Genomic DNA, 15,186 nt, shown 5'->3' with positions numbered 1-15,186 from the left:
GACGCCTCTATCGACCCCTGGGCTCTTGAATCCCTCGCTTCAAGGGACGAGAGATGGACGAGATCTCCAGCGTCGCAGATGGACCTCTCGTTCGTCTTCTCCGTCGTTCATCATCCAACCTCGCTTCCCTCTCGACTCTCGCTGACCCTTTCCAATCTCCTCCTCTCTTCTCCCTCGTCCAGATCGCTCACAAACTCGACCAAATCCCTTGGGAATCTCGCTCAGAACGAGTCCCGGTTTCTGCCTCGTCTCTTCCTTCCTCTTTTTGCTCTCTTTTCGATTTTATACCCTTGCTGGCCACGTTCTTCTGAGAGCATGGCAGACGAGGAGAGAGAGAGGGAGATGTTTTTTTCTTTCGATTCGTTTCCCCTTCGCGACGAGAGGACGGGGCCACGGAGGAGGTGGGTTCCTCGAACCGATTCCCTCTCTCAAACGTCGACCTTCCCTTCCTTTCCTTTCCTTCTCCCTTTCCCCTTCTCTCCCCTTAAGCTTCGAGGTTCAAACAAATGCTGTCCCGGTCGATGACTATGTCGCGTAGACCAAGGTGAGTTCGTTTCAAGGGCAGAGAGAGAGAGAGAACGACCCGGAGGAAGTCGGCTCAGGGTCTTGCCTTCCTTCTCTTTGTCTCTTCTTCTCTAAGAGACGATGATGCTGATATATATATTTTTGTTCTAATCTTGATCTTGTTAGCTCTCAATGTCTGGTTCCTCCTCGAAGGCTGTTCTCTACCACTTCTCCTACTTGTTCAACTCTCCTCCTCCTCGCTTCTTCGTCCCACCTGTCCCCTCCTCGTCGGTCCTCTCGCGGTCCCTCCCTCCATCGGTCTATGGGTCTGATCCAAAAAGAAGCCTACCCTTCCTCTCACCTGATCCCGAAACCCATCTGGACTCCCTCCTCGCCCCTCCCTCCACCCATCCCTGCCGTCCAAGCTCCCTTGTCCCCCACCAACGTCGTCCTCGTCCCGACCGCTCCTCCGAACCGTTCCCACTTCATTCCTTTAATCCCTTCGTTACCGTTGAGGGAAATGGAACCCGCGGATCTTAGCAAACCGGGCTATCAAAAACTGCCGAGGTTGATGTGGAGCTACATGAAGTTCTTGTACGGCGGGTGCAAAGAGACGTGGAAGGAGAGGAAGGAGAGGGCGAGGCTGTTGGATACCGTCCAGGACGGGAGGGACGCGCTGAGTTGGAGGGAGTATAGGTTCGTCAGGAGGGTAAAGAGTGATTTGATAAAGTGAGTACGATGCATAGATAGAGGCGGGATTTTGGAGTGGGTTCAGGGGGAGGAGCAGGCGTTGAGCTTGGAGAGGAGAGAGTTCCGAGCTCACCATCGGTACCGTTTTTTTTTTCCTTTTGTTTCTCGTTTCTCTTTAGGATGGTGCCCTTCCTTCTAGTAGCTCTCACGCTCGAAGAACTCATCCCTCTCATTATCCTCGCGTGAGTCGTCGCGTCCCTACATCTCCCTTTTCTTCGTCTCGCCTCCAAAACTGACACCTCTCCCTCCCTCCCTCTCCCTCCCTCTCGCCTCCCTCAACCCACTCACTCACTCACCTTCCCTCGAACGCAAGCTTCCCCTCCGCCCTCCCCTCCACCACCCTCCTCCCCTCCCAGCACGCCAAGATCGCAGAAAGGAAGGAAGCCAACCTCCTCAAAGCTCGCTCGGCCGTCTACGAGATCCTCCAGAACTCGTCCAAGGAGGGAGAGAACAAGTTGGATCTCGGTTGGAACTCGATGGCGTTCACCGAGTGGACCAAGGAGGATCAGATGACGTTCTTGCAGTGAGTGAAAACGAAGTCCTAGCATCTTTTTTGGGGGCGTCGAGGTTCGAGTTTCGGAGGTCGAAGTCGAGTTGTTGCGCGGTTCGTTTCGTTCGTCGAACGCTGATCCCCGCTCGTTTGTTTTTTGTTTTTTTTTGGCTGCGTTGCTAGGGTCTACGGTCAGATCCGAGGAATCGTGAGGATGCAGACTTGGTTGGAAGGAAGGTTCTACAGGAAGATGGAGTGCGTTCTCTCTTCTTTCGGTCGCGTCTCTCTCGTTCTCGTGGAGCTGATCGTGCTCGTTCTTCTTTTTTGGATTTCACGAACAACAGCCAAGTCGAGTTCGAGGACGTCATTCTCATGACTCTCCCACCCACGGACGGTCTGACTCGAGAGGAGTTCCTCACGATCCTTTCAGAACGAGGCCTGTGAGTTGACGGTTTCGTTCTCTCGTCCCGTCGCTCCCTCCTCTTCCTCAACTCAACTGACGCGTCTCTCCTCTTCTCTCTTTCCTCTCCTCCTTCTCCCTTTTTCGCTTCCTCTCGCACCCACCCACCCTCACCCAGTCTCGTCAACTCCCTCCCCTCCTCCGCGCTCCCTCACATCCTGCACGACTACCTCCAAGCCCGACGGACCCACCCTCGCTTCTCCGTCCTCGCCTACACCCTCCACGACATCTCCGCCAACCAACCCCGTCAACTCGAAGCCGCCAACGCGTTCGCTCTCGCCCAAGCCGCTTCGACGAAATCGACGTCGTTGATCGTGTCGGATCCGAACGCGCCGTGGACGGAGAGGTTGAGCGACTGGTGGGAGGAGAACGTTGGAGCGAGGATGGACGGGAGGGAGAACAAGATTGATTTGGTCAAGAAGGCGGAGAGGGAGAGGGAGAAGGTGGAGGGAGTGGTGGTGAAGGTGTTGGAGCCGGGGAAGGAAGGCGAAGGGAAGGTGTTGAGGAGTGGGTTTGAGCAGGAGGTGGTGCAGAAGAGGGTTGGGGAGCCGGTGGAGGAGGAGGGGAGGAGGTTGATTTCTGCGGCGGGATCGAGTTCGACGACGACGACGACGACGGCGAGGTCGAAGTCGAAGGAGGGAGGGAGGAAGGAGAAGGTGAAGGTGGAGGTTTAGATCCTACGATTACATAGAGGGAAGGGGAGAGTCGAGATCTTGATGGCGACCTCTTTTTTTTGAAATATCGAGGGAGGGGGCAGGGAGGAGGAAGGAGGAGAGAGAGAGAGAGAGAGAGAGAGAGAGTTTCGATCCGACGACGCGTCGTCTTTCCGACTTTTTTCCTTTTCGCAATCACTTCACACTTCGTCTCATCCCAGTTCACTCAAATTAACCGTTCTAGCAAAGTAGCTAATCCCCTCTCAAAACCTCCCCAACCTCCTCCTCCTTCGCAGCAACAGCCCTCAACCTCCTCTCCAACGCTTCCCTAATCCCCTCCAGCCCCCTCCTCCCTTCAGCCCCCCAAACCCCTTCCTCACACCCCAACACGATCGTCAGCGCTCCTCCTTCGAGAGAGATCACGGACACGTCCAGAGCGGCGTCGATCGGTGGAGGGGTTTCGGTGAAGGTTGCGCGGAGCGGGAGGAGGAGGAGGTTGAGGGTTGGGTTGGAGGAGAGGGAGAGGGAACCTAGGTTGGAGAGCGTGAAGGTTCCGTGTCGAGGAGTGGAGGAGGTGAGGAGGGTGAGGAAGGTTTGGTCGAAGCCTGTTTGGACGAACGAGGAGGAGGAGGAGGACGCGTCGAGGAGGTTGGGTTCGCTGACGGCTCCGTTCTTGGTCTTGGTCTTGGTGGGTGAAACAGGACCGTCGGAGGAAACGAATCGAAGTAAGTCCCATCGACTGATGGCTGTTTGGATTTCGCTGGGTTGACGGATCTTGGATTGGTAGAGCCGAGCTGCGTCCCACGGCCACACCTCCTCGGCCTCCTCGTCGTCGTCGTCTTCCTCCCTCCCTCCCTTCAGCAACGACTCTCTCTCGCTTGCCTCCTTCCCACCACCACCACCACCAACTCGAGGAAGAGGAAGAGGAGGAGGAGCATCAACGACGTGATGGATCTCTCCAACGTACTGCCCTTCCTCTGTCCCTTCGATCAACCTCCCTCGATCCACGACGAACGGTCTCAACGAGATTGCCGTTAACCCCATCACCTTGTTCTTCCCTCCTCCTCCTGCTTTGTCTGCGAGTGGTTGAAGCGTCTGGCAGACGAGAACGTGGAGGAGGGAGGTGAGCGTGACTCCTTGAGCTCGACTTTGGAGGAGCAACGCGTCCAGGATGGGAGGAGGGAGGTGGATCGAAGAGAGGTGTTTTTTGGAGGCGAAGGACGGGAAGCTGCTGTCGTTTTCGTTGGAGGAGGTGGTAGTGGTAGTGGAGGGGATGGGGAAGAGACGGGTGGAGGGTTGACCGATGAAGACTGGCGTTGGTTTGAGGAACGAGGGGAGGAAAGGGTAGACGACGTCGGAGAGGAGGGTTTGGACGACGAGGTGGAAGAGGGTGAGGTACGAGGTTGAGAGGACGTGTTCGAGAGGTGGTGGGAAAGGTGGAGGTGGGGAGGGGAGATGGACGATCTTGGGGGGAGGAGGAGGGAGGAGAGCGTTGGCCGTCGTCGTCGTCGTTGGTTCGTTCAAGATCTTGAACAGATCTCGAACGAGTCCAAGCGTCGACAGTCCATCTGAAACCGCATGATGAACCACCATCCCTACGAAGACTTCCTCTGGCGACGAAGAGGAGAACCTGACGACAACCTTCCAAATCGGTTCCCCTCCTCCTTCCTTCGTCGTCGAATTCATCAACCCAGCTCCGTCGCTCACGACGTTCTCCATCCATCTGTCGAAGGGGAGTCCGTCTACTTTCTCGTCCGATACGACGAGGCGGGTTTGGAGATCGATAGAGGGGAGGAAGCCGATGGAGGGAGAGAGCGTTCGGGTGTTGAGGAAGGTTGCGAAGAGAAGACTTGGGCGTCGGACGCAGAGCTGAACGATGGCGGTTTCGAGGTGTTTCGTGAACTTGGGTTTGTCGTTGTAGTAGGCCGAGAGGGCTGAGGGGGTGAGACGAGCGTGGATGCCTATGAGAGGGAAGGTAGCAGCGTCGAAGAAGGAGAGGGAGAGCCAGTAGCGCTCGCTTCGAGCTGGAGGAACGGACGGGGGGAGGGAAGGAAGGAAGGAAGACGAACGTGAAACAAAGGAATCAATTTCGGAAGAAACGGATCTCACGACGCGCGCGTCGGTAGGAGGACTCAGGGCTGGAACTCACCCAGAGGACGTATAAACACGGGTTCGAGACCCTCAGTCATGCGTTGTGAAGAGATTGGTTGTCTCGAATGAAGGAAGGAAGAAGGAAGGAGGGGAAGAAGCAGGAGAGACGACCAAACAGCTCCGTCGTTTTCGAGCAGGGGTCGACGCGTCGGGAACGTGAACGAACGGAGGTGTGTAGGTTTCCTTTCCTCGAGAGCCGAGGTCGGAGACGACGCGACGCGACGCGACGCGAGAAGATTTTCTAGCGGATTGGACTTCGGATCTAGCGTAAGACGAGCTGGAAGCTGTTCGAATGCTTCAATCAGAAGAAAGAAGGGAAAGCGTCTTACTTCTTCCCCTTCACCACGTCCTCCCTCCCCCTTTGCTCAAACTCCGCTCCATGCGCTCCCCAGAAAGGTTCAGAACCTAAATCAGGCGTAGAACTGTTGTAGGTCTCAGCCGTCGATCAAGTTTTGGGCTGATATACTGCTCGAAGGAAGATCAGCGCCAATTAACACTTGGCTCGGAGGAAGACGCGTTTGTCTGTTCGTTTTTGTCCCAACCCCTGCTTTCTCTCGCGTGGAAGAACGTCGGGGATCTCTTTCGAGCCGGAGTGAGCGACGACAAGGGGCCGGCTGTTCCGTAAGGTTAGTCAGGGGCGAGGAAGTGACTCTTCGCGTTTTCTCCCAAGAACCACCACCATCTCTTCGCCTCGACCTTCCCTCTTTTTCCCTTCCCGCCACCTCCCCTTCTTCCTAGCTTCTCCCTTCCTCCCTCTCGAGGCTTCAACCCTACGAGCTATGCCTCAACAACATGAGATCACTGTTCTTTTGATCCTCTCCTTCCTCTCGATCTTCTTTTTGGCCGTCATTACGGCGACCTTCGTTTTCTCCCAGCGAGTCCAACGGCACCCAACTCTACTCAATTTCCTCATTCTTCTGCTCTTCTATCTTATTTCTTCCGTATTGACGTGAGAACATCTTCTTCCTGTCTCAAACCTGGCTTCTGGGAGTGGATGAAGCTCGATTCTGACCTCTTCGTTTTTTCCCCTTCTCTCTCAGACTGCTCAACTCTGGAGCTCGTCCCATCAACAGAGAAGGGTACCAACCCGCCTTTGGCCTCGCGATCTTCCAAGCAGCTGCACTAGCCGGTCTAGGTCCTGCTCTTGCCCTCTGCATTCTGGGAGTAACGATCTTTGTGAGCTCACCTTCATTAGCCTCCCTTCTCCTCTTCTTATCTCACGACTGCATCCGCTCATATCTTCTTCTCGTGTCCCAATCACTGAATCAGATGTGGAGTCAAGTTCAACGCTTCTTCAAAAACTTCCAGAGGAGCATGGACTCTGGTTTCGCGACTGTCGTCGTGAGCTCCGTTCTCTTTCTCCGTCGCTCCTCGATCCCTTTAGTCTCAGCCTGACGGTAGGCCTTTTTCTTGCACTCAGCTCATTGCCATTCCGTGGATAGGACTCCTTGCCATCTCTGCCGTCGCTTTGGTGCTTGGTTTGAAGAATCGAGAGCTCGTAGTGTGGGTTCTTGCACGCGTCTCCCCCTTTCGACGAACGTCAAGCTCATCGCGCTTTTCCCCTTTTTTAGCCCAGCAGAATTCTACTTTGTGGTCTACAACCTTGATCTGTGAGTATATTATCTCAATCAAGATGATGAAAGACCGTCGCTGACCGCGTTTTATCCCTCCAGATTGAACTTTTGCTCTCTTTTTGTTCGTCGCCAACGCGTTTCTCTTCTTCGATGCCTTTTCTCCGCTCACTCCATTTCTTCCTCGTACAGGCCATCACTCTGAACATCCTTACCTTTATAATCGATCTTCTGATCGGATTCTCCATCTATCAAGAGTACAAGAGCAACATTGCTCAAGGACTTCAGTCGTCTCGCCTGTTCGACGCGTCCAACATCCAGAACGGGATGCTCTTCGAAGTCGGCGGGCTTGGAGTAGTCATGTTCGTGCTTGCTATAACAAGTATCACAATCATCAATCAGCCCTCTTCCACGTGAGTTCAGACGTTTTTTTGCGAAGCGTGTTCGAAGCGCATTTGACTCGACTTCCGTTTCTTTTTTTGCTTTCAGTCCCTTCGACTTCGTTATGAGCCTTAGTGAGTCTTCCTACCTCCTTGATAGCCCCATCACAAGCTGACTGATCTCTATCACTCCTTTAGCTGGACTCGAAACCTTCCTGATCGTGAGAGACCTCCCTTCTTCGATCCAAATCCGTTCGACGCGTCGCGGTGATGCTGACCCTCTTCCTCCTTTCTTTCTTAGTTTGGGTCGCAGTCCGAGCTGGTTCGTGCAAACACCTTCACAGTAAAATATTCATACTGACATGCATTCCTTCCGTTCAGTTCCGCTACTACGCCCTCTCCCTCCGTCAACTCACTTCGAAACGAAGAGAGCGAGCCGAACGACGCCAGTCCTCTCTTACCACCTCTTCGAACCCCAAGTTTGGACGAGGAAACGAATCCGCCAACGAACTCGTCGCCGGAGTCGTCCGTCAGCCTTACGAAGGGCAGGGTACGACTGCGACCTACGAGCTGGACGATCGGGATGGAAAGAAAGGCGGAGTCGTTCGAATCGAGGTTGGTTCGATCTCTCGACGCGTCGTGCCTTCCGATTTCTAAGCTTACTGACTCTTCTCTCCCAAAATCATTCACGCCCATTCTACAGCAAGAGACGAGTGTTCAGGTCGACGTCTCCATGGATGAAGACGACGCGGATTCTGCGAATCGGATGCGTCACTATCGTTAAATGGCTTTTGATTTCTTTTTCTCATCTCTACCGTCTCCCTCAATTTCCTCTCTTTTTTGCTTCTTGTTATGTGCTTCTGGATTCCGTACGTCTGTCTACCCTAGCCCATCTTTCCCCAAGTCGCCCCCTCTCTCTCTCTTACAATCTTAACGCAACGACCGTTCTTCCCGAACGAAGACAGAGAGAGAAACGTGAGAGGTCATCAGATGTTTTGGTGTACGAGAACGTCGAGAAGGAAGAAAGCAAAAGCAGAAGGTAGATATAGCGGTGGGCTGAACGGTTTCGGCAGAAAGAGAGAAGAGAAGAAAATCAAAGAGCTCGTTCCAGTTCCGCCCATTCTCGAGCGAACTCTCCCCGCCTGACCGAGACGACGACCTCCTCCCACTTGGGCGTCGTGGCAGTAGAGGAGAGTTTCGAAAGCTGGAAGATGGTTCGAAGAGCGGATCGTTGGAGCTCAGCCTAGAGAGAAGAAGGTAGAGAAGTCGTTGTCAGTTTGGATTCGTCTCGACGTCGATCAAGAGGAAGGCAGAAGGGCAAAGAACTGACCTTCCTGTCGAAGTCCTGCTTGACGGTATCCTTTCCACCGACGAAGGCCTTCATGGTCTCCTTGAAGCTCTCGCTGACGTCGTCGAGGATCTGGGTGACGGGAGCGGGAGCGAGGTGGGAGAGTCGAGCGAGGGAGAGGAAGCAGATGACTGTTCGAGGGGAAAATCAGGGCAGAGGTCAGTGTGTATCGGGAGGGATGGAAGAGTTAAGAGTCAGTACGGACCCTTGATCTCGTCGGCGTCCTCGAGTCCAGCGACAACTCGAGCGAGGTACGTTGGGATGTCAATCTTGGAGAGGCAGGTATCGAGCTGAGAGGAAGACGAGACGAAGAAATCAGTAAGAGCACGCTCGGTCGAGCGCAGGTAGGAAGCAAGAGGATCTCACCAAGGTGTACATGGTCTGGAGCGGAAAAGAATAAAAGGAAGAGGAAAGATCAGTTCCGGCTCGGCGACGCGACGAGAATCATCGACTGCTCACCTCGTAAGCGGTTTCTGAAGATGATGGAAAGAAGAGAAAGTCAGCTTGCGTTCGGTTATATAGAGACGGAGCCAGAACGAGACTCACTTCGAGTCTCGAGTCCATCATCGAACACCTGCTTCCACGGTCCCATCTGAACGGTCCTCAACAACTCCTTCTTGATCTCGGTCTCGCCGTAGAGCAGAGGGAGAAGGGTTCCGAGGTGCTCCCTGATGAGCTGAGGCTTGTGCTGAGCAGCGGCGTTGAGGGATCCGAGGGAGAGTCGTCGGACGGTCTGAGGAAGAGATGAAAAGAAACGGAGTCAGCGTCGATAGGACGGAACGGGGAGAAGAGGAAGAGAACCTCACGAGATCCTCATCGTGCATCAAGGAAAGGAACTCGACGATGAGAGGAGCGAGGATGTCGTCGTAAGAAGCAGCCGTATCGGTGAAGGTGTACCGAACGGCAGAGGCGACAGTGGCTCGAACGTCGGCGGAAGGAGATTGGAGTCGGCTCTGTTTCGGAGGGAGAGTGGAAATCGAAGTCAGAAGAGGGTTCATTCAGGGAGGGAAAGATAGCGAAGAGTACTTGCCTGAAGCAAGGGAAGGTACTTCGCAGGATTCGAGGTCGTGAGCTTTCCGATACAAGAAGCGACGACGTGCCTCGTCTCCTCCGCCTGAGTTTCCGAATCCTCGAAGAGGGGCTTCCAGAGAGTATCGGCGACACTCTCGAGCTGAGATCTTGAACAGTGGAAGATGGCCTGGGAAGAAGACGAGAAGTCAGAGTTGTGCAAATGAGATCGAAGACACGTCGAGATCGAAACGAAGACGAACCTCCTTGAGAGCGTGAAGCGAGAGAAGCTTGGTCTCTCGGTCGGCAGCGGTCTCGACCTGTTTGACGATAGGTTGGAGGTACTTGGGAGCTCCGACGGCGAAGTTACCTGGAGAAAAAGGCGAAGGTCAGTGAACAGAAAACAGACGAAGGAAAGAAGAGGGAGAACTCACCGGCAGCGAAAGCGGCAGCACCCTTGACGTCCTCACTGGGATCGGTGAAGAGCTCGATGATTCGAGCGAAAATATCGGCGTGGTTCGACATGTCGCTGAAAGAAAGAAAGGGACTCGTCAGTGAAAGTTCGAAGAAGACGTTTACGAGGAAGAACGACTCACATGTTTCGACCGACCTCTCCGAGGGAGAGCAGAGCGAGGAAGACCGTAGGAGGACTCGACTTGGTTGACTTCTGTAGACCAAATCATCTCGAGGTCAGATCTACGCAGTAAGATAGCAAACCGAGAAGGTTGAAGAGCGAACTCGCCTGAATGTGCTTCGAGAACTCGGCGATGACTCCGGCGCTGTTCCTCTGCGACGCGGCGACGATGACTCCAACGCACTTCGAGACGGTCTTGTAGGACTGGGTGTCTCCGCTCGTAGCGTCTGGGATGGCCTGTTGCTTGCTGACGAATTTGATGAGCTCAGGGATGACGTTGAGAGCGAGATCCGGGTCGGGAGCGACGAGCCCTCCAAAGAACGAGAGGACGGCTTCGAGAGGGATTCCGGTAAGGAGGGGAGATCGAGTGACGGTGTAGACCTTGGGGAGGATCTCAGACTCGATGGTGGCCTTGGCTCCAGGTTGGACCTTGAGGAGGAGGACGAGAACGTCGAGAGCGAGAGGGAGGTTGTGAAGGTCGGTGTCGACGATGAAGGGTTGGAGGTCGAGGATGAGTTCTGACGCGACCGATTCGGGGACGGCACCTCCGAGCCTGCAAGAAGAAAAACGCAAGATCAGTGAGTTGTTGAAGAGAGTGTGAAAGGGGAGTAAGGAGAGAGCTTACCTCGTGAGGATCGCCTCCAAACAATCGAAGGCGGCAGACTTGACCGATCGGCTTCCCCTCTTCAGAACGGCAGCAACCGTCTGCAAGCTCTCGAGCAACCACGCTCCGAAGACCTCTCCTTGACAGAGAGAGCTTCCTGCGACTCGAGTGATCGATCGAAGAGCTGGGAGTCTCAACGTCTCGTTTCCAAGGCTCGTCGAGAGGATTCCGAGGCAGGTTGGGAATTGCGAGTCGAGAACGTCTCCCTCGAACGAAAGGAGATCCGCCAGGGTATCGAGAGCCTTGATTCGGACGTCGACATCGGCGAGGTTTCCTTCGAGGACGTCGGTGGCGGCCTTGTAGATCTGCTCGACGAAGGGAGCGAGACCAGCGGCGAGAGGGAGGTGGAGGGATTGACGGAGACTCTTTGCGAGCTCGGATGCGACGACGAAGGCCTCGATGCTGGTCCTCTGCGACTTATCCTGGGTGAGACGAACGACCTGAGGGACGAACTTGGGCAGGTAGGCTTGGTAGACTGAGACCGAGTGGGTAGCGAAGAATTGGCCGAGGAAGGAGAGGGTTTCGGCGGTGAGGGGAGCGGTGTTGGAGGATCCGGAGGTGGAGAGGGTGTCGGTGACTCGAGTGCAGACGACGACGGCTTGGGAGTCGAGACCCCCTCGAAGGACGGCGACGAGTTCTCGAAGGAGGACGAACCCAGCCTGCTTTGTTGGAAGCGACTTCGTTCCGAGCTGCTTGAGAACCTGCTTGAGGAGTCCTGGGACCTGAGACTGGAGGAGGGAGAGAGGGCTGCTTGAAGGGAAAGGGAAAACAGGGATGTTGATCAGATCGTGAGTCTTCAGTGAGGTCGGAGGCTTCGAGAAAGGAAAACTCACGTATCCTCCGCGTCGTCCATGATCGCGTCTCGCTTCCCACCCTTCCTAGCCTCTTCCTCGTCAGCCTCTCTCTTCCTCTTGAGGGTTCCAGGGGTCATCCGTCCATAATCTTCTTCTTCGTCGGCGGATGCGGTCTGGCCGAAAACGAAGGTCTGTCGAAGGAGGAGGGAGAGCGTAGCGAAGACCTCGAGTCGGACGGATTCCTCTCGTTCCGAGATTCGGGAGATGAGGACGGGGGAGACGGTTCTGAAGAAGTCGAGGAGAAGCTCGGATCGCTGAAGAAGATTCAAACCGAGATTGAAAGAGATCAGTAAGGGGAGAAGAGTCGCGTCGAGAAAAGAAGGTAGAAAGAAACAGGACAAACAGTCGAGACGATGGCAGAAAGAACCTTGGCAGCACTTCGCCTGACCTTCCAGGTAGCATCCTCCTCGTCGTCGTACCTGGGTGGGACCAGAAAGGTCAGATCCTCGAGAGAGAAAGTTCGGCGCGGCTTGAGGGAGAAAATCGAACTCACTCCTCCTCCAGGTCCTCATCCTCGTCCTCGTCCTCCTCGCCATCGTCCATTTCCTCGTCGTCCTCGTCGTCCCCAGCGTAGTTCTGCAAGAATAAATTAGTCAGTGACAGACTCGAGTGCGAGATAACGAGGAGAGAAGGTCGAACTAACAGGATCGTAAGCGACGAGCTCAACCGCGACGGCGAGAATCGAGGTGATGAAAGGAGTGATCTCGGTAGGGCATTTGAGAATCAGGCTCTCCAACGTCTGTTCGAATCAGAAGGAAAAAGATGAGCTTCTCGTCCGACTGCCCGAAAGCTCGAAGAGGGAAAGGTGAAAACTCACAGCAAGTCCAACCTCTCGTCCGTCCTCGTCCTCCTCGTTCCTGCAGATCTGCAAGATGGAAGGCATCACCTCCTTGATGACCTGACCCGTCTTCTGAGGAGCCGACCTCGAGAGAGTTCCAACGAGCATGATGTAGGCTCTCGAGACCTCGGGGCTGGTGCTCGAGTCGGAGAGGGTGGAGATGAGGGTTTTGGAAAGGGAGGTGAAGATCTTGGGGACGGAGGAGCTGATTAGGGAACCTAGGAACACGAGGAAGGGGTCAAAGGTCGGCCCAAGCTTAAGAAAGAATCGTGGAGGACGAGGAAACTAACCAAGAGCAACGATAGCCTTCTTCTTGACGGCGAGACGTCCGGTGGAGAGGAGACCGACGAGAACTCGAAGGGATTCCTTTTGGATCTCGGTTTGGGTAAGGATGAGACCTTGGAATCGAATGAAGAGATCCGAAAGGATGTCAAGGGTTTCGAGAGTTTGTTGAGGAGGAAGGGAGTTCTGCGAGAGAAAGAAAGAAGGAGAGTGTGAGCTCACGGAAGGAGAGAGGGACGGGGAGGAGATGGAAGGAGCTGAGCTCGACGTACGGCATCGAGCTGAGCGAGGAGCTTGGGAGGAAGCTTCTCAACGACAGTCTGAGCGATGGTAGACTCGGGTCCGATCTGGGAAGTGACGGTCTTGAGAGCTGAAGGAAAGAAAGGGCAGGGAGGAGGAGGAGAAGGGAAGGTCAGTGAGCTCTCTCTCCTCCAGCTCCTCAGATCTTTTAGATAGCAGTACTCACCAAGAGAAGCGACATCTCTGAGAGACTCCTCCTTCCCGCTTCCACCGCTTGAGAGGATGATGAGACGATCGATGACCTTTGAGAGTTGAGGCTTCCTCAAGCGAGGAGCGAGAGCTGACAGGCTGGAGGAAGGGAGGGAAGGAGGGAGGAGAAGAAGAGGTGGAGATGGGTTCAAGAGTCAGATTTTCGAAGGAGGTTAGTATCTTTATCCCTTCTCCTACTCCTCACACCAACAGCTCGGTTATATATGAAGAAGGAAACAGTTGCACTCACGCCTTGACACCAGCGTTCTTGACTTCTCCGTTCGTGTCCTCCATCAGCTTGAGCACCATCTCCGTCACCCTCGTCTCGGTGTTCTCGTCAACAGCAAAGCCAGGATGAGAGGCTTCCGTAACGAGATCCGTCAGGGCCATGAATCTGGAGCCATCAAGGAAGCGAAGGAGGGAGGAAAGGAGGGGAGAGAAGGGGGGAAAGGGAGGAAGGGAAGGAGGAGATGAGCTCTTCGTTTCGGTGGAGGTCGTTTCCCTCTAGCTTCCTTGCTACTAGAGAGCAAGAAAGAGGCCAGAGTGCACTCACCTGAGATCTGCATCGTCGCTGGACGCTTTGTCCAGCAAAGTTTGGGCTTGAAAGTTGGGCATGGTCGTGGGTGGGAGGGGAAAGAGGAGGAGGGGAGGGAGAGAGAAGGTCGAGTCGAACTTGACGCGAAGTGCCCTCGCGTCGTCGATTTTTACTCACCTTCTCCAACTGAAGTACTGGGTTTTCGTAAAAAGAGACAAACGAAACAGCGACATCGACCTTATCTGAGACGAGAGAAGGTCGAAAGAGTCATGAGAATCGATCGACGCGCTCTGCTTTCGATCCGCTCTTCATCTCCTCTCGCTGCTCTAAAACACCGGCTTCCCCTTCTCGAAGTGCTCCTGCAACAATCCCTTCCACTCTGGAGCTTCCCGAGTACGTGTAAGGTTCTTGATGTCGTCGTTGACCCAGACGAGAGGCGTGACGAAGAGGAACGACGATCTAGAACGATGCGAGGAGGACGGAGAGTCAGACGCGAAGTTACTCGACTCGACCTCAGAAGAAGCACAGGCTCGTGAGGCTCACCCTGCTTCAGCAGGAACCCAGAGCACGAGGGAATAAAGGTCTGTCCCATGGAGGTTTAGGGCCTCTGCGGCGAGGCGATTCCGAGTTTCGATTAATTTCAGTTGAGGTGGGAAGACTGCAGCGACCTAGCGGTTGAGAAGGAATGAATGGAGAGCCAGGCGAAAAGAGAGAGTCGAGAGGAAAGTCAGGCAGTAATCAACTCGTCGAGCGGCAGGTGTCGAGGCGAGAAGGAGAGAGGGGAAAGAAAGACGGACCTCCTCCATCGTCTCGACACTTCCTCCAAGGAAACTGAACTTTTTCCCGTCCTCCTTCTCTAAGGGGTTGAACTTCGAGTGAATCACCATCACCTTCTTGCTCTGCGAAGACGAAGCGGGAACGAGAGGTCAGCTCGAGAAGCAAGAAACGAGGGGCAGGCTGGAGGAATCGAGCTCACGAGCGACGCTCTACCTTCCTCTGTATGAAGCTCGAAGGCTGATACGGCAGCGTAGGTCACTATCGGACGATGAATATCCATGAAGGCCTTGTGATCTATCAACGAGAAAAGATGAGAGGTCAGAGCTGAGAGACGAGTGAGGAGGAGGGAGGGAAGTGAGGAAGGGAAGGGAAAGTTGAGCTCACCATCCGGCGTGGGCTGCCCGCTTCCTACGGGTTTCGCTAGGATAGCAGCCTTCGCTCTACAATCATCTTTGTGACTGGGATAGGCCTTCTTCTGACATTCAACCGAGCAGTAACGAGAGCTTTTGCATCTGCCGCTGTGGGTTCGAAAAGAAAGGGAGGTCAGCGCGAGCCTCATTTCCTTCTTTTCCCTTCCTCTTCTTCGTTCTGGTGCTCACCAAACGAGGACCTTCGACGTAGGAATATGTTTAAAGCAAGCCTGACACTGAGATGCGGTCTCTCCAGGAGTTTGAATCGAGCTGTTCTTGATGCTTTGTTCGGCGGGGGAAGACATGGTCGAGGGAGTTGGAGGAAGGAAGAAGTTGAGCTCGACCAAACGAGTTTCTCGCTCTGGACGCGCCACACCTTTTCTTCTAT

General features: G+C 54.5%; 6 protein-coding genes across 6 annotated transcripts; 3 read left to right on the top strand and 3 right to left on the bottom strand.

Annotated features, from left to right (window-relative positions):
• Positions 1-159: 159 nt before the first annotated feature.
• Positions 160-1,949, top strand: BDY24DRAFT_38393 (uncharacterized protein). The gene is made up of 4 exons (XM_076639742.1): positions 160-544; positions 691-1,233; positions 1,374-1,436; positions 1,568-1,949. The coding sequence occupies exons 1-4, from the start codon at positions 507-509 to the stop codon at positions 1,779-1,781; spliced, it is 858 nt and encodes a 285-aa protein (XP_076497572.1). The 5' UTR covers positions 160-506; the 3' UTR covers positions 1,782-1,949.
• On the top strand, positions 1,950-2,945 carry BDY24DRAFT_38394 (uncharacterized protein). The gene is made up of 2 exons (XM_076639744.1): positions 1,950-2,184; positions 2,323-2,945. Exons 1-2 carry the CDS (start codon positions 2,117-2,119, stop codon positions 2,876-2,878), a joined length of 624 nt encoding a protein of 207 aa, XP_076497571.1. The 5' UTR covers positions 1,950-2,116; the 3' UTR covers positions 2,879-2,945.
• Positions 2,946-3,109: 164 nt separating this feature from the next.
• Positions 3,110-5,046, bottom strand: BDY24DRAFT_440838 (uncharacterized protein; the record flags this gene model as incomplete). Its single annotated transcript, XM_076644557.1, has 2 exons — positions 3,110-4,881; positions 5,007-5,046. The coding sequence occupies 2 exons, from the start codon at positions 5,044-5,046 to the stop codon at positions 3,110-3,112; spliced, it is 1,812 nt and encodes a 603-aa protein (XP_076497570.1).
• Positions 5,047-5,787: 741 nt separating this feature from the next.
• Positions 5,788-7,743, top strand: BDY24DRAFT_414606 (uncharacterized protein; the record flags this gene model as incomplete). Its single annotated transcript, XM_076643338.1, has 13 exons — positions 5,788-5,811; positions 5,884-5,957; positions 6,049-6,184; positions 6,278-6,349; positions 6,429-6,511; positions 6,580-6,618; positions 6,682-6,703; positions 6,772-6,992; positions 7,069-7,094; positions 7,158-7,180; positions 7,261-7,281; positions 7,341-7,574; positions 7,663-7,743. 13 exons carry the CDS (start codon positions 5,788-5,790, stop codon positions 7,741-7,743), a joined length of 1,056 nt encoding a protein of 351 aa, XP_076497569.1.
• Positions 7,744-7,928: 185 nt separating this feature from the next.
• Positions 7,929-13,775, bottom strand: BDY24DRAFT_386841 (armadillo-type protein). The gene is made up of 23 exons (XM_076640159.1): positions 13,630-13,775; positions 13,327-13,470; positions 13,054-13,175; positions 12,860-12,957; positions 12,596-12,773; positions 12,285-12,523; positions 12,111-12,206; positions 11,961-12,043; positions 11,811-11,886; positions 11,447-11,721; positions 10,575-11,360; positions 10,058-10,502; positions 9,912-9,982; positions 9,750-9,844; positions 9,579-9,685; positions 9,338-9,505; positions 9,114-9,260; positions 8,854-9,040; positions 8,767-8,780; positions 8,674-8,688; positions 8,513-8,597; positions 8,290-8,438; positions 7,929-8,202 (listed from the first exon to the last, which is right to left on the bottom strand). The coding sequence occupies exons 1-23, from the start codon at positions 13,689-13,691 to the stop codon at positions 8,053-8,055; spliced, it is 3,792 nt and encodes a 1,263-aa protein (XP_076497568.1). The 5' UTR covers positions 13,692-13,775; the 3' UTR covers positions 7,929-8,052.
• A 40-nt stretch (positions 13,776-13,815) lies between these two features.
• Positions 13,816-15,150, bottom strand: BDY24DRAFT_386840 (zinc finger MYND domain-containing protein). The gene is made up of 6 exons (XM_076640158.1): positions 14,988-15,150; positions 14,773-14,906; positions 14,588-14,682; positions 14,409-14,510; positions 14,155-14,279; positions 13,816-14,070 (listed from the first exon to the last, which is right to left on the bottom strand). Exons 1-6 carry the CDS (start codon positions 15,101-15,103, stop codon positions 13,938-13,940), a joined length of 705 nt encoding a protein of 234 aa, XP_076497567.1. The 5' UTR covers positions 15,104-15,150; the 3' UTR covers positions 13,816-13,937.
• Positions 15,151-15,186: the final 36 nt, after the last annotated feature.

The sequence above is a fragment of the Mrakia frigida genome (assembly GCF_051309035.1).
Source record: "Mrakia frigida strain ATCC 22029 unplaced genomic scaffold BDY24scaffold_12, whole genome shotgun sequence".
Taxonomy (NCBI): Eukaryota; Fungi; Basidiomycota; class Tremellomycetes; order Cystofilobasidiales; family Mrakiaceae; genus Mrakia; species Mrakia frigida.
This window is presented reverse-complemented; position numbering and strand designations above follow the sequence as displayed.